General features: G+C 37.6%; 1 protein-coding gene across 2 annotated transcripts in view; it reads left to right on the forward strand.

Annotated features, from left to right (window-relative positions):
- The window catches only part of TMEFF1 (transmembrane protein with EGF like and two follistatin like domains 1), a 148109-nt gene that overhangs the window by 83946 nt on the left and 39820 nt on the right, over positions 1-24343 (forward strand). For both annotated transcript variants that reach the window (XM_089913466.1, XM_022600111.3), the window contains 3 exons: positions 13136-13265; positions 16886-16912; positions 19094-19190. In XM_089913466.1, coding sequence (XP_089769592.1) covers positions 13136-13265; positions 16886-16912; positions 19094-19190 — 254 coding nt within the window. The remainder of the gene's footprint in view (positions 1-13135; positions 13266-16885; positions 16913-19093; positions 19191-24343) is intronic.

Here is a 24343-nt window from a genome sequence, read left to right on the forward strand (position 1 = left end):
CTCCCCTGCCTTCTTACAAGCTTATAAATCTGTTCAAGTTAGACTTAGGTTCGTGCCAGTTTAAGAACAATGACCTCACATGCCCACTAAACACTACTCTGCCGGATGCTTTAGCAGCATCTTTCGATTCATTTAAAAACCTTGCTTATGAGGAGATTGGTTCAAGATGTCAGAGTAGAAGGACGTGTGCTCACTCCCTCCTGCGAGAACACATGAATCACAACTAACTGCTGAACAGTCATCGACGGGAAGACACTGGAACTCACCAAAAAAGATACCCCATGTCCAAAGACAAAGGAGAAGCCACAATGAGATGGTAGGAGGGGTGCAATCACAATAAAATCAAATCCCATAACCGCTGGGTGGGTGACTTACAAACTGGAGAACAGTTATACCACAGAAGTCCACCCACTGGAGTGAAGGTTCTGAGCCCCACATCAGGCTTCCCAACCTGGGGGGTCTAGCAACGGGAGGAGGAATTCCCAGAGAATCAGACTTTGAAGGCTAGTGGGATTTGATTGCAGGACTTCTACAGGACTGGGAGAAACAGACTCCACTCTTGGAGGGCACACACAAAGTAGTGTGTGTATCAGGACCCAGGGAGAAGGAGCAGTGACCCCACAGGAGACTGAACCAGACCTACCTCCTAGTGTTGGAGGGTCTCCTTCAGAGGTGGGGGGTGGCTGTGGCTCACTGTGAGGGCAAGGACACTGGCAGCAGAAGTTCTGGGAAGTACTCCTTGGCATGAGCCCTCCCAAAGTCTGCCATTTGCCCCACCGAAGAGCCTGTAGCCTCCAGTGCTGGGTCACCTCAGGCCAAACAACCAACAGGGAGGGAACTCAGCCCCACCCATCAGCAGACAATCAGATTAAAGTTTTACTGAGCTTTGCCCACCAGAGCAACACCCAGCTCTACCTACCACCAGTCCCACCCATCAGGAAGCTTGCACATGCCTCTTAGATAGCCTCATCCACCAGAGGGCAGACAGCAGAATCAAGAACTACAATCCTGCCTGTGGATGAAAACCACATTCACAGAAAGACAGACAAAATGAAAGGCAGAGGACTATGTACCAGATGAAGGAACAAGATAAAACCCCAGAAAAACAACTAAATGAACTGGAGCTAGGTAACCTTCCAGAAAAAGAATTCAGAATAATGATAGTGAAGATGATCCAGGACCTCAGAAAAAGAATACAGGCAAAGATCGAGAAGATGCAATAAATGTTTAACAAAGAGCTAGAAGAATTAAAGAACAAACACCTAGAAGAATTAAAGAACAAACAAACAAATGAGATGAACAATACAATAACTGAAATGAAAAATAAAATAGAAGGACTTAGTGGCAGAATAACTGAAGCAGAAGAATGGATAAATGACCTGGAAGACAGAATGGTGGAATTCAATGCCATGGAACAGAATAAAGAGAAAAGAATGAAAAGAAATGAATACAGCCTAAGAGATCTCTGGGACAACATGAAGTGCACCAACATTCACATTATAGAGGTCTCAGAAGGAGAAGAGAGAGAGAAAGGACCTGAGAAAATATTTGAAGAGATTACAGTGGAAAACTTCCCTAACATGGAAATAGCCACCCAAGTCCAGGAAACGCAGAGAGTCCCAGGCAGGATAAACCCAAGGAGAAACATGCCGAGACACATAGTAATCAAACTGACAAAAATTAAAGACAAAGAAAAATTATTAAAAGCAACAAGGGAAAAATGACAAATAACATACAAGGGGACTCCCATAAGGTTAACAGGTGATTTCTCAGCAGGAACTCTACAAGCCAGAAGGGAGTAGCACAATATATTTAATGTGTTGAAAGGGAAGAACCTACAACCAAGATTACTCTACCTAGCAAGGATCTCATTCAGATTCAATGGAGAAATCAAAAGCTTTACAGACAAGCAAAAGCTAAGAGAGTTCAGCACCACCAAACCAGCTCTACACCAAATGCTAAAGGAACTTCTCTAAGTGGGAAACACAAGAGAAGAGAAGGACCTACAAAAACAAACCCATAACAATTAAGAAAATGGTAATAGGAACATACATATTGATAATTACCTTAAACATGAATGGATCAAATGCTCCAACCAAAAGACACTGGCTTGCTGAATGGCTACCAAAACAAGAGCCATATATATGCTGTTTACAAGAGACCCACTTCAGACCTAGGGACATATACAGACTGAAAGTGATGGGATGGAAAAAGATGTTCCATGCAAATGGAAATCAAAAGAAAGCTGGAGTAGCAATACTCATATCAGATAAAATAGACTTTAAAATAAAGAATTTTACAAGAGACAAGGAAGGACACTACATAATTGTAGTAGGGATCAATCCAAGAAGAAGATATAACAGTTATAAATCTCAGTACATAAGGCAACTGCTAAAAGCTATAAAAGAGGAAATCGACAGTAACACAGTCATAGTGGGGGAGTTTAACACCTCACTTACACCAATGGACAGATCATCCAGACAGAGAATTAATAAGGAAACACAAGCTTTAAATGACACAATAGACCAGATAGATTTAATTGATATTTATAGGCCATTCCATCCAAAAACAGCAGATTACACTTTCTTCTCAAGTGCACACTGAACATTCTCCAGGATAGATCACATCTTGGGTCACAGATCAGCCTCGGTAAATTTAAGAAAATTGAAATCATATTGAGCATATTTTAGGACCACAATGCTTTGAGATTAGAAATCAGTTACAGGGAAAAAAGCATAAAAAATACAAACACATAGTGGCTAAACAATACGTTACTAAATAACCAAGAAATCACTGAAGAAATCAAAGAGGAAATAAAAACATACCTAAAGACAAATGACAACAAAAATACGATGATCCAAAACCTGTGGGATGCAGCAAAAGCAGTTGTAAAAGGGAAGTTTATAGCAATACAATCCTACCTCAAGAAACAAGAAAAATCTCAAATAAACGATCTAACCTTACACCTAAAGGAACTAGAGAAAGAACAAACAAAACCCAAAGTTAGTAGAAGAAAGAAATCATAAAGACCAGAGCAGAAATAAATGAAACAGAAACAAAGAAAACAATAGCAAAGATCAATAAAACTAAAAGTTGGTTCTTTGAGAAGATAAACAAATTTGATGAACCTTTAGCCAGACTCATCAAGAAAAAGAGGGAGAGGACTCAAATAAATAAAATAGGAAATGAAAAAGGAGAAGTTACAACAGACACCGCAGAAATACAAAGCATCATAAGAGACTACTACAGGCAACTCTATGCCAATAAAATGGACAACCTGGAAGAAATGGACAAATTCTTAGAAAGGTATAACCTTCCAAGACTGAACCAGCAAGAAATAGAAAACATGAACAGACCAATCACAATAATGAAATTGAAACTGGGATTAAAAATCTTCCAACAAACAAAAGTCCAGGACCAGAAGGCTTCACAGGTGAATTCTATCAAACATTTAGAGAAGAGCTAACACCCATCCTTCTCAAACTCTTCCACAAAATTTCAGAGGAAGGAACACTCCCAAACCCATTCTATGAGGCCATGATCACCCTGATACCAAAACCAGACAAAGATACTACAAAAAAAGAAAATTACAGACCACTATCACTGATGAACATAGATGCAAAAATCCTCAACAAAATATTAGCAAACAGAATCCAACAACACATTAAAAGAATCATACACCATAAGGTTGCAGGATGCAAAATTAATGCACAGAAATCTCTGGCATTCCTATACACCAACAATGAAAAATCAGAAAGAGAAATTAAAGAAACACTCCCATTTACCGTTGCAACAAAAAGAATAAAATACCTAGGAATAAACCTGCCTGAAGAGGTGGAAGACTTGTACTTAGAAAACTATAAAACACTAATGAAAGAAATTAAAGATGACATAAACAGTTGGATAAATATACCATGTTCTTGGATTGGAAGAATCAATATTGTGAAAATGACTATATTACTCAAAGCAATCTACAGATTCAGTGCAATCCCTATCAAACTGCCAGTGGCATGCTTCACAGAATTAGAACAAAAAACCTTACAGTTCATATGCAAACACAAAAGACCTCGAATAGCCAAAGCAATCTTGAGAAAGAAAAATGGAGGTGGAGGAATCAGGCTCCCTGACTTCAAACTATACTACAAAGCTACAGTAATTAAGACAGTATGGTACTGGCACAAAAACAGAAATATAGATCAATGGTACAGGATAGAATGCCCAGAGATAAACCCATGCACCTGTGGTCAACTAATCCATGACAAAGGAGGCAAGGATATACAATGGAGAAAAGGTAGTCTCTTCAATAAGTGGTGTTCCGGGGAAACTGGACAGCTACATGTAAAAGAATGAAATTAGAACACTCCCTAACACCATACAGAAAAATAAACTGAAAATGGATTAAAGACTGAAATGTAAGATGAGCACTTTAAAACTTTGAGAGGAAAACATAGGAAAAGCACTCTTTGACATAAACCACAGCAAGATCTTTTTTGACCCACCTCCTAGAGTAATGGAAATAAAAACAAAACAAACAAATGGGACCAAATGAAACTTAGAAGCTTTTGCACAGCAAAGGAAGCTATAAACAAAATGAAAAGACAACCATCAGAATGGGAGAAAATATTTGCAAATGAAACAACAGACAAAGGATTAATGAAACAACAGACAAAGGAGGTCAATATCAAAAAAAAAAACAAACAACAATCCAGTAAAAAAATGGGCGGAAGACCTAAATAGACATTTCACCAAGGAAGACATACAGATGGCCAAGAGAAATATGAAAAGCTGCTCAACATCACTAATTATTAGAGAAATGCAAATCAAAACTACAGTGAGGTATCACCTCACGCCAGTTAGAATGGCCAGTATCAAAAAGCTAGAAATAATAAATGCTGGAAAGGGTGTGGTGAAAAGGGGACCCTCCTACATTATTGGTGGGAATGTAAATTGATACAACCACTATGGAAAACAGTATGGAGGTTCCTTAAAAATCTAAAAGTAGAGCTACCATACGACCCAGCAATCCCACTACTGGGCATATACCCTGAGAAAACCTTAATTCAAAAAGAGACATGTACCCCAATGTTCATTGCAGCAGTATTTCCAATAGCCAGGGCATGGAACCAACCTAAATGTCCATCAACAGATGAATGGATAAAGAAGATGTGGCACATATATACAATGGAATATTACTCAGCCATAAAAACAAATGAAATTGAGTTATTTGTAGTGAGGTGGATGGACCTAGAATCTGTCATACAGAATGAAGTAAGTCAGAAAGAGAAAAACAAATACCGTATGCAAACATATATATATGGAATCTAAAAAAAAAAAATGGTACTGGTGAACCTAATTGCAGGGCAGGAGTAAAGAGGTAGACATAGAGAATGAATTTGATGACATGGGGTGGGAGGGTGAAGCTGGAGTGAAGTGAGAGTAGCATCGACATATATACACTACTGAATGTAAAATAGATAGCTAGTGGGAAGCAGCAGCACAGCACAGGGAGATCATCTCGGTGCTTTGCGATGATCTAGAGGGGTGGGATAGGGAGGATGGGAGGGAGGCTCAAGAGGGAGGGGATATGGGGACATGTGTATGTATATGGCTGATTTGCTTTGCTGTGCAACAGAAACTAACATGGTATTGTGAAGCAATTATACTCCAATAAAGATCTATTTTTTAAAAAAAAGGATCATACGCCATGATCAAGTGGGATTGATCCCAGGGATGCAAGGATTCTTCAATGTATGCAAATTAATCAATGTGATACACCATATTAACAAATTGAAAAATAAAAACCATATGATCATCTCAATAAATGCAGGAAAAGCTTTTGACAAAATTCAACATCCATTTATGATAAAAACTCTCCAGAATGTGGGCATAGAGGGAATCTACATCAACATAATAAAGGCTGGGCTTCCCTGGTGGCTCATTGTTTAAGAATCTGCCTGCCAGTGCAGGGGACATGGGTTTGAGCCGTGCTCTGGGAAGGTCCCACATGCCGTGGAGCAACTAAGCCCATGTACCACAACTACTGAGCCTGCGCTCTAGAGCCCGTGAGCCACAACTACTGAGCCTGAGTGCCACAACTACTGAAGCCCGCACGCCTAGAGCCTGTGCTCTGTGAGAAGAGAATCCACCTGATGAGAAGCCTGGGCACCGCAATGAAGAATAGCCTCCGCTCGTCGCTTAGCCTGTGCGCAGCAACAAAGACCCAATGCGGCCAAAAATTAAAATAAATAAATAAAATTAAAAACAAAACAAGACAGAAAAACATAATAAAGCCCGTATACAACAAACCCACAGCCAACATCATTCTCAATGGTGAAAAGCTGAAAGCGTTTCCTTTAAGATCAGGAACAAGACAAGGATGTCCACTCTCACCACTATTATTCAACATAGTTTTGGAAGTCCTAGCCAGGGCAATCAGAGAAGAAAAAGAAATAAAAGGAATACAAATGGAAAAGAAGTAAAACTGTCACTGTTTGCAGATGACATGATACTATACGTAGATAATCCTAAAGATGCCACCAAAAAAACTACTAGAGCTAATCAATGCATTTGGTAAAGTTGCAGGATACAAAATTAATGCACAGAAATCTCTTGAATTCCTATACACTAACAACGAAAGATCAGAAAGAGAAATTAGGGAATCAGTCATATTCACCATTGCAACAAAAAGAATAAAATCCCTAGGAATAAACCTACCTAGGGAGACAAAAGACCTGTATCTAGAAAACTATAAGACACTGATGAAAGAAATGAAAGATGATACAAACAGATGGAGAGATATACCATGTTCTTAGATGGGAAGAATCAACATTGTGAAAATGACTATACTACCCAAAGTAATATACAGATTCAATGTAATCCCTATCAAATTAACAATGGCATTTTTTATAGAACTAGAACAAAAAAATCTTAAAATTTATATGGAGACACAAAAGACCCCAAATAGCCAGAGCAATCTTGAGGGACAAAAATGGAGCTGGAGGAATCAGACTCCATGACTTCAGACTACAAAGCTACGGTAATCAAGACAATATGGCACTGGTATAACAACAGAAATATAGATCAATGGAACAGGATAGAAAGCCCAGAGATAAACCCATGCACCTGTGGTCAACTAATCTATGACAAAGGAGGCAAGGATATACAATGGAGAAAAGGTAGTCTCTTCAATAAGTGGTGTTGGGAAAACTGGACAGCTACATGTAAAAGAATGAAATTAGAACATTCCCTAATACCATACACAAAAATAAAATCAAAATGGATTAAAAACCTAAATGTAAGACCAGACACTATAAAACTCTTAGAGGAAAACATAGGAAGAACACTCTTTGACATAAATTGTGGCAATATATTTTTTGACCCACCTCCCAGAGTAATGGAAATAAAAACAAAAATAAACAGATGGGACCTAATGAAACTTAGAAGCTTTTGCACAGCAAAGGAAAGTATAAACAAGACAAAAAGACAACCCTCAGAATGGGAGAAAATATTTGCAAACGAATCAATGGACAAAGGATTAATCTCCAAAATATATAAACAGCTCATGCAGCTCAATATTGAAAAAACAAACAACACAATCAAAAAATGGGCAGAAGACCTAAATAGACATTTCTCCAAGGAAGACATACAGATGGCCAAGAGAAATATGAAAAGCTGCTCAACATCACTAATTATTAGAGAAATGCAAATCAAAACTACAATGAGGTATCACCTCATACCAGTTAGAATGGGCCTCATCAGAAAATCTACAAACAACAAGTGCTGGGGAGGGTGTGGAGAAGAGAGAAACCTTTTGCACTGTTGGTGGGAATGTAAATTGATACAGCCACTATGGAGAACTGTATGGAGGTTCCTTAAAAAACTAAAAATAGAATTACCATATGACCCAGCAATCCCACTACTGGGCATATACCCAGAGAAAACCGTAATTCAAAAAGACACATGCACCCCAATGTTCATTGCAGCACTATTTACAATAGCCAGGACATGGAAACAACCTAAATGCCCATCAACAGACGAATGGATAAAGAAGATGTGGTACATATATACTGTGGAATATTACTCAGCCATAAAAGGGAATGAAATTGTGCCATTTGCAGATACGTGGATGGACCTAGAGACTGTCATACAGAGTGAAGTAAGTCAGAAAGAGAAAAACAAATATTGCATATTAACGCATGTGTGTGGAATCTAGAAAAATGGTACAGATGAACCAGTTTGCAAGGCAGAAATAGAGACACAGATGTAGAGAACAAAAGTATGGACAGCAAGGGGGGAAAGTGGGGGGAGGGGGGTGCTGGTGGTTTGAATTGGGAGATTGGGATTGATATGTATACAGTAATACATATAAAAGAGATATTAATAAGAATCTGCTGTATAAAAAAAGAAAATTCAAAAAAAACCCCTTGTTTATGATTCCTCATGCTTTCAGTGTTTAATATAAGCTTTCTGGGACATAATTTAAACACATTTTAACAGATAATAACAGGATTTTAAATTCTAAAATTGTTTTGTTCAGCCTGTTGATAAGAGCTATTGCATCTTGCCATAAAAGCTACTTTTATTAATGTTGAACAAAGAAAAATGATCAGTATTGCATCTTTTCATTAAAACCTGGGTAATATATACAAAGAGGAGTGCATATGGCTTTTCCCCTGTTTTGTTTCTTCCTCTTTGTTCTTCTGACTGGAGTTCTTGGGCCTATGTCTTTTTTCCTGACTTTTTTAGTTTCTGCTCTTGCTAGGTACTGTGTCCACTTATTAGACCTTTGTATTAGTCAGAGTTCTCCAGAGAAACAGAACCAACAGGGTATATATTTGGAGAGAAAGAGATTGTAAGGAATTGGCTCACTCAATCATGGACACTGAGAAGTTCCACAATCTGCAGTCCGCAAGCTGGAGGCCCAGAAAGACTGGTGGTGTGGTTCCAATCTGAGGCTGAAGGCCTGAGAATCAGGGGAGCTGATATATAAGTCCCCGTCTGAGTCCAAAGGCCTGAGAACCAGGAGAAGACCAAGGTCCCAGCTCACCAGTCAGGCAGAGAGCTAATTCTCCCTTCGTTCACCTCTTGGTCTATTCAGGCCCTCAGTGGATTGGATGATGCCATCCACATTGGAGAGGGCATTTATTCAGTCCACTGATTTAATGCTAATGTCATCCAGAGACACCCTCACAGATACATCCAGAAATAATATTTAATCTAGGCACCCTGGGGCCCAGTCAAGTTGACACATAAAATTAAACATCACAACTTTGTTAATATTATTTATTGTATCCAGCACAGTTCCTGACACACAGTAGGTACACAATAAATGCTTGAATGGATGTGGCTGCAGAGTTGTACACTGCTGCACCTTTGTAAACTACTTCAAATCACTCTTGCAGCTAAAGAGAAGGTGTAGGGGAGAGTTCTTTCCCCTAGCAAGAGTGGCAGCGTAGAGGAGGCAGACCTTAGGTTAGAGTCAGTTCCCAAGTCAGAAGTTGTATGTTGTTAAAATTGCCGAAATCCCTTAATTTTTCCATAGCATAATGAGAGGCTCTTAAAAGAGACTTCTGGAAACAGGCTGGCCTAAGAACTGTAGGTCTGCTTTTCCCATCTCATGCTCACTCCTTGGTATGTGCTCGTTAGGTTGCATTTCAGGGACATTGCCTACACTGTTTTAAGCCCCCTACTCACTACCACCAAGTGACATATGGTGAGATCCTGCTGAAAAACTGGTGTGTAGTGGTTAGAGAACATCACTTGTCAGGAGTCGTGGGTCTTCCATTTGTTAGCTGTGACCTTGGGCAAGACTTAAGACTCAGAAATGATAATAGCAATAGCAGAACCAGCTGATGTTTGTTGAGAATTTACTATGGCTAGATGTAAATGCTAAAGATGGATTTCTCTTATTTAGTCCTCATAACAATTTTATCAGGTAGATACTAGTATAATTACCATTTTATAGATAGGGGAAATGGCACTGGTGCTAGCCCATAGTCACATGGATGGTCGACCCAGGATTTGAAATTGGCATTTTACTTCAGAGTCTCAGCTCTAAGCACTAAGTCATGTGCTTCGCAGGATTGTTATATTTAAATTAGTTTAGGACATTTAAAGTTGTAGCCAGCGTTTACTAGATAGAAACTCCTCAATAAATCTTAGCTATTACCATATAGATTCTCAGCCCTATCAGACTTAATAACCCTTTTTTATAACCAATAATTTATATTCCATTTCTTTTTCTAGTCTTAAATGAAATTTGTATATAATGTAGCCTACATAAACACATAATTAAAGAAATCACTATAATATACACTTGCAATGTAAAGGAGAAATGAAAGTAATTTATAGTAAAATAAGTATTTCAAACTGTAAATGTTTGGGCATGATTACACTAGAAGACAATATAGTAGATGCTTATACTTACTTATAATGAACATTTGGATTTTTAAAAAGATCATCAGCAGCAATTTCATACTAGTAGTATTTGAAAACAAAGAAGTAGAGGTATGGTGGATGCTAGAATAAAAGCTATTAGGAGAAGCTAGAACAGTCTTATTTGTATATGACCTTACCATAGTTCCTACATGAATGGCTAGAGATGCATTCAGAAGTTGTATGGTATGTGTGTTGTGTGGAGTTGTATGGTATGTATGTTGTGTGGAACTATCCTTTCCTTTGCAGTACATCGAGCACCATTGGAATCCATCTGCTAAATGACAGTAATGTCCCTTTCTCATTATGACAACCAAAAATGCCTCCATAGGGGCACCCACCCCTAGGGGGCGATATTAGCACCTTTGCAAGCCCTACGTTAGAAAGTTATTAAATGTTTGTTCAGTGAAGAGTTGGCTTGAGAAGTCCATAGACTTAGCATTTGACATCTTGGAGCTTATGGTCTTTTTTGCTAATTATACATTGTATAATTACAGAGTAACATTGATTCCTGCAGACATCATACAAGTTATTGTGTACATTTTAGGAGAGAGAATATAGTAAGTGATCCTTGAAGAATTAGAGGAGTATAGGAAGGCATCCTAAAGTAAAATTTTAATTTTAACTAAAGTTGATGTAGGAGTCTGCTGATATTGTATAGCAAATCAACTTGGTTACAAAATATTTTATTAGAAATTGTTTTTACCAGTGTTTGACCTGGGGTAGCATGCCATATTTATGATTCATAAAGTAAGTTGACCACTTTTTAGAAAGTAAATAAATGATAAAAGTAAGCCTTGTTCATTGCAGAAAAATTGAGAAATACAGAAAACCATATACATGGAAATAAAAAACTCTGGTGACAAGTAATGTGAAAAATTTATTGGTGCTTTCTTCCAGGATTTACTCTATGAATATTTATTTTTTCTAAATAATTGAGATATATATGTGTATATATATGTAATTTATTTTCTTGCTATATTTTTATTTTATATTATCGAATTATTTAAGAAATTTGCATTCAGTTTTGTGGACTAGATAATACATTTAAAAATGGCAGGGACTTCCCAGGTGGCGCAGTGGTTAAGAATCCGCCTGCCAATGCAGGGGATACGGCTTCGATCCCTGGTCTGGGAAGATCCCACATGCCGTGGAGCAACTAAGCCCGTGCGCCACAACTACCGAGCCTGCTCTCTAGAGCGTGTGAGCCACAACTACTGAGCCTGCGCTCTAGAGCATGTGAGCCACAACTACTGAGCCTGTGCTCTAGATCCCGTGCTCCGCAACAAGAGAAGCCACCAAAGTGAAAAGCCTGTGCACTGCAATGAAGAGTACCCCCCGGCTCGCCGCAACTAGAGAAAGCCCGCACGCAGCAACAAAGACCCAACGCATCCAAAAAAAGAAAAAGGGCACAAAATTCTCAGAAGTTACATATATGGTATTATCACCTACTTTTCACCTAACATTATCTTTTTCTGTCACACAGTATTCTTATAAAGGGTAATGCTCAGTGACTCCTTGAACAGGTATAGCATGGTTTAAATAAATATTGCCTTGTTGGATATTTAGGTTGTTTCTGTGTTTTAGATATGAATACATTTCTATTTGAAATGACTGTAATAAATTTTCATCTACAATAATTTCCTTCAGATATATCCTTAAATGTGTAACTCTAGATAAAAAAATCACATTTCTTCTTTAGAACTCTTGAAATGTATTGTTAAATTATGTTCTCAAAAGATTGAGCCAGTTTAAATTAGCACAACAGGTATATTGGTATGTCCACCAAATTGAATTTTTTGTTTGTCTAATGACCAGCTTTATAAGCTAAAAATAGCATCGCATTTTCATGTACCACTCTGATTGCTAGTGAAACTCAGCATTTTTTATATATTAATTGACCATTTGTTATTTTTTGTAAATTTATCTTTTGTATTAATTTGTACTGTCTCTCTTTTAGTAATAAGTTATGTCATATTATACTATTTTCCCAAGGTTTTAAAACTTTAGTTCTTTATGATATTTTTGACATTTAGAAGTGTTAAAGTTTTTTAAACATACCAATTCAGTGTCATTTCTCCAACATGAATCATCTTTTTTCTTTTCATCTACTAATCCTTCAAGGCCCAGTTCACATTTCACTTTCTCTGAGGAGGCTTTTCTTGAATACTTCAGTTTACAGTAATAGGTATTAGATATTACACTTATTGTCTACACTTTTGATTTAGTACATGATCATATATATGTATTTCCTATTTATATGGTTCACTAACAAGATCGTAAGGTCTCTGAGAACAGAGTTCATTTTTCTACTATAGCATTTACCTTAAGACTTTGTGTACTAGACGTATTGAATAAGTGAATTTTGATAATAATGAAATGACATTACATCATTAGTGCTCATGACAAACATTGGCAAGCATTTCCTTTTATATTATCTCTCTGGATCACAAGCAAATGATGTAGATAGGATAGGGATTTTCATTCTCATTTTTATGGATAGTTGATAGTTAATTTTCATTATGAATGTGAAAAAAGGTATGAGAAAGAAGCATAACTCTTCTTTTTAAAAACCAAATAAAAGAACAAACTCTTTTGTAGTAGAAGTATGTCATAATACTATGGTATTGCATTCATGAATATGAAATGAACTATTAATATTCATGCCTAGTCTGAGAATTTATTTTTGTTTCTTTTGCAGTGCCATACAAATTATATTCCTGTCTGTGGATCAAATGGGGACACGTACCAAAATGAATGCTTCCTCAGAAGGGCTGCTTGTAAGCACCAGAAAGAGATAACAGTAGTAGCAAGGGGACCATGCTACTCTGGTATGTGTGATATTCTTTTGAAAAAATGTTAGAAATGGTTCTGCCATACTTTTAAGAGGAAGTTTCCAGTCAGAGGTTTATTCCCAAAACTGCTGTATGGATTGGTGATGATTATGTGGGGAATGGGGGAGCTCTTTTTTGCCTCCATTTCACGTTGCTTTTTTTTTTTTTTTTTTTTTGCGGTATGCGGGCCTCTCAGTGTTGTGGCCTCTCGCGTTGCGGAGCACAGGCTCTGGACGCGCAGGATCAGCGGCCATAGCTCAGGGGCCTAGCCGCTCCGCGGCACGTGGGATCTTCCCCGACCAGGACACGAACCCGTGTTCCCTGCATCGGCAGGTGGACTCTCAACCACTGCGCCACCAGGGAAGCCCTCACGTTGTGTTTTAACCCCAGGTAGTCTTGTACTGACTGTTACTTCTCAGGACGTTTTTAATGCTTAATGCTTTTTTTTGGTGGGGACTTTGCATATCTTTTGCCTTATGGTTTGAATATAAGACAGGATAAGATTTGGGGTGGGAAATGCTATGGGATCCATTTTGTTGATTTTTATCTTGGGGGGTGGGGAAGGAGTGGAGAGTATCCATAGGAAGTCATTGGTGGCATCCCAGGATGTGTCTCTGTCCAATCTCTTCTCTTTTTATATCTTCTCATTTCTGTTTGCTAGCCCTAGTCATCCACGTCCCCCAATTGTTTGTATTTTCTTCCTTGTCTTTTCCTTCCTGAATTGGTAATGGTTAATTTTGGAAGGCATTAATATTAGTATCTTACTTGCGTTTGTATTTGGGGGCAGGGATGCAGAGTGAGGTATTGTAATAGAATTATTGTATGAAGGTTAGCAGTAAAGGTGGAGACTATTCTTATACGATTACTCCATTTCCTTTCTCTCCTTGTATATTACAGTGCCTATGTTTTTATTGGGGCTCCATTACATAAGCGTAATTGATTGATGGTCCATGTGGTTGATCTCAAACTCTGGGTACACTAATACCACATGACTCAAAGCCCCCACTCTGAACTGTGTGGTTGGTATTTCTGGTGTGGCCAGCCCTTGCCCTAAGAGTATTGAGTGTGGCTTGTCCCACCCTAAGGTCTGATGTGGTCAACTCCCTTCCTAAACATCGATTGCCTTCTAGAAGCTGAGGGCGAAGGCCAAAACTCTCTTTGGGCAAGGCCAAATTCTTTTCCATACACTAAATAATTAGATGCTCTTAGGCCAATAGACTATCATTTGATGTGGTTCTTATGCACTTCTCTAAGTGCATTATGTTTCACAGACTTAATTTAGTAACTAAAAAGGAATACGGAGTTCTTTATAATCCCAAATTAAATGCATCCTTTATGAGAAGTTTAAGACACGAACTGCTTTGATAAGCAGTGAATATTAAGCATTGGGAGGCAGAGTGGAAAGAGCTGGAAAGAACACTGCACTAAGGTTACAAGACTTGGCTTTAAAGTAACTCCAGCTCTTGTTTACTGTATGACCTTACACAAGTCACTTAGCTGCTTTGAGCCCCAGTTACATACCTAAATTGTGATGGATGTCATCTCCTGGGGTTAAGTGAGAATTGAATGAGCTAAGCTGTAAGGTGCTATATTGATTTTGTTATCTTCTGGCTGGGGCCAGGGTTGTTCATGTCATTTGGTCTGGTGTTGGTCCTATTCCCTGTGCTAGGAACAACATTCTCCTTTGCTTATTTGAGAACTTTTTTACGCTTTAAGATTGAGCTTAAGCCTTTTCTACTCTGTGAAATCTTTCTTCTCTGGTATCTCCTGGCAGAGTTTATTCACACTTTGTGCATATCTCTATGTAAATATCGTACTGTATTTCATTTATCTAACACATCTGCCTTTGGCCAGATCCTGTTTCTCAACAGGAAAGTACTATATGCTGCCTAGGGAGGTATATCATAATCCCAGGGTTGGGGCAGGGGAAGGCGTGTGTCCAGTGAAAATATGATTGACAAGAAGAACTCAACCTCATTATCAGAATAGTCACAGTATATTTAATTTATTTCAGAATTTTAAATGACCCTTAAGGAAGGTGTGAGATATTATATTTATTAAAATTGGACATTAGTTGGAAAAAAGATCGGGAGTAAGTATGTCATGCACTGGAACTGTCTTATTTATCAGTTTATATCTACCTTTTACTTATTATGTGTATGTTGTCTAACACATACATAATAAGTACCCAGTCAATGTATTTGGAATAGAAGGGAAAAAGAGAGTTTTCCTAAGCAAAGTTTGGTAATAAAAATACTTTTGAGTTCCCTTTTTCCTTGTCTTTTTTTCTACTCTTTTACTCTTTCTTTTCCTCTTTACTTTCTTAGAGAAGATATAATTATTTTATGGTTGATCAATCAAAATGAATACAATGTAAGACTTTGTATAAAATCCCATGAAGAGTTGAAGTGGATGCTACATAAAATATGTATTTTTTTTCCAGTTCTTCCTGTTTCTACCACGTTTGGGACTTTTATTATAGTCTGCAGGAGATTGAAGGGAAGTGGGGAAGGGAGCGATATTGTTGAGGGTGTCTCCCACTCTAGAGAACTATTTGAAGAACTGGAATGGATTCTCTAGGAAATCCTCCTCCCTAGAAAGTGCTGGGTAAAGTGTCAAGTTCATCACTTGCCATCTCTGTTCCACACTTATGATACCACACCATTGCCCTCTTTTCAGCATGCTCTGCGCCATATGTTGGTTCTTTTAGGATTATAAAATACATATTTTAAATTAATTACATTTTACTGTGGCTTCTTGCTGGTAACTTTGAGGGAGGCTCTTTAATTTGACTAGTAACAAGTTTCTCACCTACGCCTTGGTGAGATTCCTTCTGGTGAGGTTTCCTAGAGGAAGTTAATTTCATCAGTAATATGAAAACCTCAACCTTGAGGTTCTTTCCTTCTAAACCTTGGGGCTTTTCATATCTTTTGGCTTTTGGCTGTTATCCACAGATTTATGAAGAAGATTTTTGGAGCAAGACCCAAAGCACTTCTCCTCCCTTTTTAATAAAAGCAGTTTATTCTTTATTCCTTTCAAGCTTTAACAAAATTAAAAATTTCTTCTACCTTTTAAGTGAGTTATTTAAAGTTATTTCTATTTAGCCATTTACTTTATAATATTTATTGGTTTTTACTCTGTACAAGGCACCTGGGTATTTCCTGAATGGGCTACAAAGATGTATGAGGTATGGATTATGTGTCCAAGTAATTTATATTTGAAGAAAGGTACAAAATAAGTATATAAGAATAAACTGTTAGATATCCAGAAAAAATGAGAAAAGGGGCTACATGAGAATGGATATCACAGTTTGATTTTATTTATTTATTTTTGCGGTACGCGGACCTCTCACTGTTGTGGCCTCTCCCGTTGCGGAGCACAGGCTCCAGATGCGCAGGCTCAGCAGCCATGGCTCACGGGCCTAGCCACTCCGCGCCATATGGGATCTTCCTGGACCAGGGCACGAACCCGTGTCCCCTGCATCGGCAGGCGGACTCTCAACCACTGCGCCACCAGGGAAGCCCCACAGTTTGATTTTTGATAAGAAATTTTACTACTTGATAAATATGAGATTTCCAGTAAAAGTATTCATATTCATTCTTTATTTTTCTTCTCAGATAATGGTTCTGGATCTGGAGAGGGAGGTAAGTTTCAAATACCCCTTGAAAAAGTATTTTTTTTCTTTCACTTTTTAAAAACAGCCGTATTGAGGTAAAATTCACATACCATGCAGTTTGCCCATTGAAAGTATGTAATTCAGTGGCTTTTAGTATATTCACAGAATTGTACATTCATCACCACAGCCAACTTTAGAACATTTTCATTACCCCGGAAAGAAACCCTGTACCCCTCAGCTATCACCCCCAATCCCTCTATCCCCCTTAGCCCTTAGCATTCTTTTTTTCCTGCATTTATTTTTCATTATAGGTTTGTTGTCAGACAAAGGGGAAGTGTTGCTCCTGTTAAACTGAAGTTACACCAAGGTGCCCTCCCCTTAGGATCATCCCCAGATGATTTTAGCTTGGACCAGAGTATATGTAACACTCTCCCATCCCTTGCTTACAAATTTTTGCTCATAAGGAATTTTCAAGGTACAATATTTAAAAACAGTTTGAAAAACTAATATTTGGTAATTCAGTTTACTCTGAATTATTAGAATTGAGAATGACTGATCTATTTCGTGGTCTAATGAGGCTGTAATTCTTAATGAGTATCCACTGTATGCAAAGTAAGTTTGAGGTGCTCTGGGGATGCACTAAAAGAAGAAACATACTCTGGTAAAATTCACACTTATGCAAATGAAAACTACAGTTGTGATCCTTTCAGTACTATCTGAAACCTTACTCCACCCTTCTACATTTCATAGAATCCTAACATTTTAGAGTTGGAAGGGACTTTGAAGGTCACCTAGAGAGTAGAACTGTTCTGAGAAAGAATTTCAAGGATGACAGTTAGACCTTAAAAAAAAAAAAAGATTTAAACTGTCCAACAATAGAATTTAATTTAAATGGACATGTTCAAGCAGAAACTTCGTGATCATGTGTGAAGGATGAGATCATAAATTCTAGATCTTAAAGCTGGAAAGGACTTTAAAGGATCATGTGGTCCAGCCCCTGTGGTCAGATATTCAGTTAGGAAACTGTCATTGTTACTATGTTAAAGAAGTGGAAGTTGATCTCCAGATTTGCTTATATGGTACAAATACTGGATATCTTGCCCTGAGGATGTTGGTTGTTGGCAATTTTTTTTTAGGGAGTATGAGTTAGAAAGGCTAAGTGGTTTGCTCAGATTAATATACAAACTTTAGTGAGCTCATGGTGGCTGTATGATTTCTAGATCTCATTATGTTTCTGAGGCCTTAGAAATACTTAGGATTATGCTCCCTGGAATTGTTTCGGGAGTATTCATTAGAATTTGGGGAGGATTTCTACTTAAAGTGTAGGCAGACACACAAAATGGCCAGTTTGGTAATAGTACCAAACAGGCACTTAGGTTTGTGTGTGCTTTCCTTACAACATCTTCTCCGCTGATTGACACCCCCTCAGTAAGGTGTGCTTTCCCAAACCAGACTGGGAAATCCCTTGAGTAAACTGTAATCCCTAAATTGGCTTCAGAACTGATCTCCCTGCCCAGTTTGAGGTTATCAGGATAGGATCCACTCTAGTTAAGACCCAGGAGTATAGGGTTCCCTAAATGTGGGATATGAGCTGACTTGGGGGCTGGTGGTATGCACTGTTGTTTTGTGCTGGGTCATAGGAGATGCATACCCTTCTGTATTCTGGGTGTTGCTGGCTGTGCTAGGTGGTAAAGTAGAAAAGGGCAAGTCCTTTGTAAATAGACCCCTTTCATCTTCAAAATTTGGAGATAATTTTTAAGGCAAGTGTGAAACTGATGTGAGGAAAAGGTAGTGGTTAGACTCTGCTTTGTTTAATCACTTATTTGCTAACCTGGATTGCACAGGCTATTTCAATAGGGTAATTGCTGGACTAAATTTATTGCTCATGTTTTTTTTTTTCCTCTCTCTTATTTGATGTTATGGTAATTCTTTTAAAGAATCAACCAAATCTAGCATACTGTTCCGTTGTACATAGGTTAAGGGATTATTTTTCTAGCCCCAGTACTTTTTTTTTTTTCACAGAATATGTTGTACTCTTGTACTGACAACATTTTTGGACTCAAGCATTGATAGATTTTTGGAACTGATTTTTTTTCAAGAGCTTGGGTACATTTTCCCCAGAAATAGGATAATGGCTGCTGAAAACATGAAGCATATCTGGAAAGGATCCCAACTTTTGGTTGAAAATTTAATTTTTCTTTTTAAACAGAAGAGGAAGGGTCAGGGGCAGAAGTTCACAGAAAACACTCCAAGTGTGGACCTTGCAAATATAAAGCTGAGTGTGATGAAGATGCAGAGAATGTTGGGTGAGTTGATTGAGGGAAGGGGATACACTTACTTGGAGGTTAATTATCAGCGTTATTATATTATAGAAAGGTATCATCTAATTTGCTTCTGTGTATTTTGTGTGTGCCTTCTATTTTTTTTTGTTTAATGCTAGTCTACTGGCTTTTAAATTGATATAATACTATAGCTATTTAAGTGTTTTAGAATGGAAATCCATTTATAATTTTTTTCATTTTGCCACTGCCTTTTTTTCACTGATAGTTTTACATGTTTTATACCAAGTGCTAATTTTATTCATCAGAATTGCCCTTATTTGGAATTATCTTACTATTATATTTTTAACTAGTATCAATGATAAACAGTTTTTCTTAACTTGCATTTTTATACACAAACTTTTCATGTATTTCAGTGTATTAAGAAAAATTCAAAACATTCAAAATTTTAGAGATAGTAAGTAAATATTATATAATAAGTAAAAATTATTTCTGGAAATCTCAGCTGCACTGATTGACATTTTGTTTTATTTTCTCACTCATGTTCAGCCTTCACTAAGGTGGGTTTTGTAGCTGGACAGCATTGTCTGTCCAATTTCCTGTGCACTCCCTGTGAGAAGGGTGTTGTTTGGTGGAGTAGTAACAATATAGACCTCGTCAACACAGTTATGTTTGTTTCTTCCTTTCATCAGGTTCCTGTTTGTTTATTCCCAGTCTCAACCTTCTTTCAATTCTCTGTGGTGCTTGCTTTTTGCATAGTTGATTCTAAAAGCTTTAATGCTGTCTTTAGGACCTTATGTAATACAAATGGATCTTCTTCACTTCCTCAATTTTCCCTTAGTGCATATTCTACAGCACTTATTTTATAGAGATTTGCATGTTCTTTCTTACTTACATGTATTTTCACTGTGAATTTCCAGACTCATGTTTTATTCAGCCCTTAAATGCCTATTTGAGCCTTTTACTGATCAATGGTAGTATGGTTTAATTAGCATTTATGCCCGGAATGAGTTTTACAAATCAGGGTAACCATATTTTCAGTATTTTGGTACAGAATCACCTATTTGTCTGGCACTTGGTAAAATTAAATGTCTGATAATTTACTTGATATATGTTTGAAAGTAGGTGAGAATTGGCAAAAGACACCGTCAATAAAAAGTGAATTCAGCAAACCCTGAGTTTGCTCTGTTTCTGCATATTGGTCACTTGGATTGACATGTCCCTCTGTTTCAATCAGAGTGGATTGATTTGTAAGAACATGTTTTCCAAAGTAGATTTTGGCCTGTAGAACATGAGAGAAATGATAGCAATGGGGACTTGCAGAGAGAACAGGTAATAGGTATTATGTTCTCTTCTTCTCTCTTTGTACTGATGATATGCATGATGAAACACCAGCATTTGTGTGTGTGTGTGTATTTTTGTAGATATTTGGTTCCTTTCAGTATTTTTCCTCAGGACTGTTCTATAATAGTGTTCAGATTCAGAATAGCTGTCAGTGATTGATTGGCTTGATCAGTTGATCTGTTGTTATTCCTTTGACAGTACCTCCTCAGTCCTATTTTTTACATTTCTCTGCTTTCATTTTTCATCCCTTAATTGAAAGAGATAGAGAGCTTTTGCTGGGAAGTAGAATGGATTCTGTGTAGTTTCAGAGGTGGCCCCAAGCATGACATCTATATGATAAAATACACATCTTTCTGTGTACCCCTTTTCTTGATGGAATATGTAGCCTATGCCCAATCAGAGCAACTCTGTTGTATATACTAAATTCATTTTGTGTGTGTCTATTTGAGAACTTGTAACTGCTGTTCTTGCGGGTACAGGCTCTAAGCATAAGAAAGTGGGCATAGACCAGGGAAGGGCTTACCAATAGTAAGGAGCATGCAGGCTGAGGAGCTTCCTAAGGAGCACATGGATAGATTGGGACAGGCAGCCAAGACCAGGCCAGGAAATTGATGCAATAATAGGAGAACATTAAGGAAGCAAACTGTACCTTTACCTAGAAAATAAGTACATATATACATAGTAATAATAGATATTAAGTAAAACAAAATTCTATAAAATAATACTTAACCTTTACTAAAAATAATGTATTCTAATATTTTCCATACTGATTATGACCTACAGTTAAAAAAATTGCTCTGTAATGTAACTATAATAGATATTTTATTTCATGTTACATTTTTAGGTATGGGTATTCATTTTCATTAAAAAAAATATTTTATCTTTTCTCATTTTGAAATGTCTTTCCTATGAAAAGAAATGCTATATATAACCTATCTGGTTTCCAAAGGGCAGCTAATCTTTTTTTTTCCTTTTGTAGTTGGTTAATTTATTATTATTTTTTAAAATTTCTTTTTTTATTGAAGTATGGTTGATGTACAATGTTGTGTTAGTTTCAGGTGTACGGCAAAGTGATTCAGTTATACATATATATATCTATCCTTTTTCAGATGCTAAAATCTTTCTCTTGCTTTACAACTCTTTCTTTTCTTTTTGCTAATAGTAGGAAAAAAAACTGGCTATTTGGGGGAGGGGATAAATGGTACCATGTAAGTTAATTTTCTGCTATTAAGAGAAGTGTAGTTTTTTATTTAGCCATTTAAATAGAAATTGATTTAAATATATTGTCTTAAACAGTATACAAAACATATTCTAACATATTCTTAGAGTCATATATTGTATAGTTTGTTACATTTTTCAAATGCTGTTATATAGATTATTTTTTCAGCTCTTTATGGCAGTCTGTCCAGTGGGTAGGGCAAGGAAGTATTATCCTGATTTTACTGGGGGAGCTGAGCTCAGAAGAAGCTGAATGGCTGTGATCAAGCAGCAGAACCAGAACACAGGTCTCATGACAAGAGATTTATCCATTCTGTTGTGCACACACATGTGTAATACGATGATCTTCTCAGAGGCCACTGATGTTTTTAGTGGTAGCTGTTTCACGCCTACTAAAGGCTCCATTCTGCTTTGTGTTTTGGGTTTTACATTGTTTTATAAAAATGATTTTTCTTCTCCCATGTCAGGCTCTTCGCTGTTGCATCTGAGTGCTGTCAGTATGCCTTGTCAGTGATTCTGACTGTAGATGACTCCAACTTATTAATTGCCTCTCTGCTTCCCTGAAATGGGAAACAGTATGCTTGTAGAAACTATATCTAATGTAGGAATAAATTCTAAATGTAAAATCAGAGTAAATAGGTTCTTAGTGGAGTGTATGAACTTCAGATACTGCATGAATTTTGTCTCTCTTGTCTGCTCAGTGGCTATTTTATTTATAATTTAAATTGTTTTTGCTTATGAGAGGCTTTTTTCCTCTTTCTTCCCGAAGCACACTGTGTCTCTCTAATGGCATCGTGGGGCTTTGCATGGGTTTGTGATGGCTATCTTCATTGATGCTTACCTTTTGAATTTATACCTAGAGCGAGGTAGTTGAGGTTCCAAGAAATTTGACTCCCACATGGGTGAGGTTTCAGTATTCCACTGCGACCGTTGTGACATACAGTGGCTAGACTTTCTGCTTAGCCTTTTTTTTTTTCTGCTTAGTCTTAAAACTTGGAAACAACACCTGCTTTACAGAAAATTGTATTTCTTAAACTACATAATCGTAGCAATCACACCCCCTCTTTATCTAAACAGTATTTCTAACCTGTCCAAGGCTGAGGTTATTGCTGCAAGATAGCCCTCAGCTGTTTGTCTGGACAGTGGGACCAGATAATCATAGAACTCCTTCAGCCAGGTAGACCTTTTATATACCTGACCTAAATCCCTGCCATGAACGATTTGAATAGTCTGTAAAATCATCTGGCATAATGTCAGTACAGGCGAGTTATAAAAAACCTCCAATTATTCCTTTGAACTTTGTCTGCCATGTGCTTTATGGAAATTGTCCCTGCTCTTCTGCCTCTTTGATGTCAGTCATTTTGGAGATGCTGTTTCCCTTTTCCCCTGAGTGATGTAAGCTGTCAGAGTTGCTCAGAGAAAGAATCATGTAGGTGTGCAGTATGACAGACAACGTTGAGAAGCAGTTAATTCACCTGTTGGACATCTTTGTCATTTATGGTACCATTTTCTGTTTGGACACAGTTACTGGCCACTATCACAGTCTGATGAGTCTCTCCCTCAGAACGTGGAATGAAATTTTTTTGTTGTTGTTTAAACAGAGAGAGTAATGCTGTACATCTGTCGTCTCCATTAACGTCCTCCTTTCTGGAAGTTGCATATACTTTTTAAAAAAAAGAACAACCAAAGGAGTACTTTTCTACTGTTATCTACTCTGCGCTTCTGCTTTCCTCCTAATCAGAGATGACAATAATTTTCATCATTTAACATTGCCTGACTCTGGATATTTGGAATCTAGACTTCTAAAACTACTTAGGTTTAATAAATTTCTACCAAGGCCCCTTAGACTATAATGGGAAAATAATTGTATGTTGTCCATTAGGCTCTGATAACAGGAAATAAACACTATTAAACGTTATTTTATACCAAGTATAACCCAGATGTTAATAATGACAGGCTCATTTGTCCAGAAATGCAGAACACAGTATCCCCATGGCCTCCTGCAGTTTGCTGAATGCTCTGTTACTCTTTGATGATTTGCCTCTGTTATTCTGTCTGCCTGAAGTCCCACCCCTGTATACCTACTTGTTTCATTCCTACTCTTCCTTCCAGCTTGGATGAAGTAAGACTTTAGCACCTCTTCCTAGCAGCCTCCCTTGCTGTTTCTGCAGTCCCTATGAGTTAGGTGACTAACTCTGTGTTCCTCCCTTGGTCTTGAGAAAAACAACCTCCACATAGCGCTTATACTGTTGGGATCACTAACAGATTGTGGGCTCCCTGAGTACAGGGACTTTGTCTTGCTGGTTTCTATGTTGGATTAACTTGCCATAAGGTTGGGTATCTTAGGGTCCCTCTATAGGTCTTGTTGAACTCGTGGCAGTTCACACAGGGCTTTCCTGTTGACTTAGAGGCACACAAAGGTTCATTGTGATGGTTTAACGTGTGAAAAGGACTAGTAGTATTGTGAGGAATTTGTAGCAGGTGAACTTGTTGCAGTCTTCATTAGGTGTTTATGAAATCTAAATAACTTCACATGAATTAGTTTAAGCCAGTGTTTTCCTAACTGCTAAATAAAACTTACCATATGGAGAAGGAATGACACTTTCTATGTACAGTAA

The sequence above is a fragment of the Delphinapterus leucas genome, chromosome 6 (assembly GCF_059928025.1).
Source record: "Delphinapterus leucas isolate spDelLeu-1000000601 "Yukka" chromosome 6, BTC_Dleu_Yukka2, whole genome shotgun sequence".
NCBI classification, from domain to species: domain Eukaryota; kingdom Metazoa; phylum Chordata; class Mammalia; order Artiodactyla; family Monodontidae; genus Delphinapterus; species Delphinapterus leucas.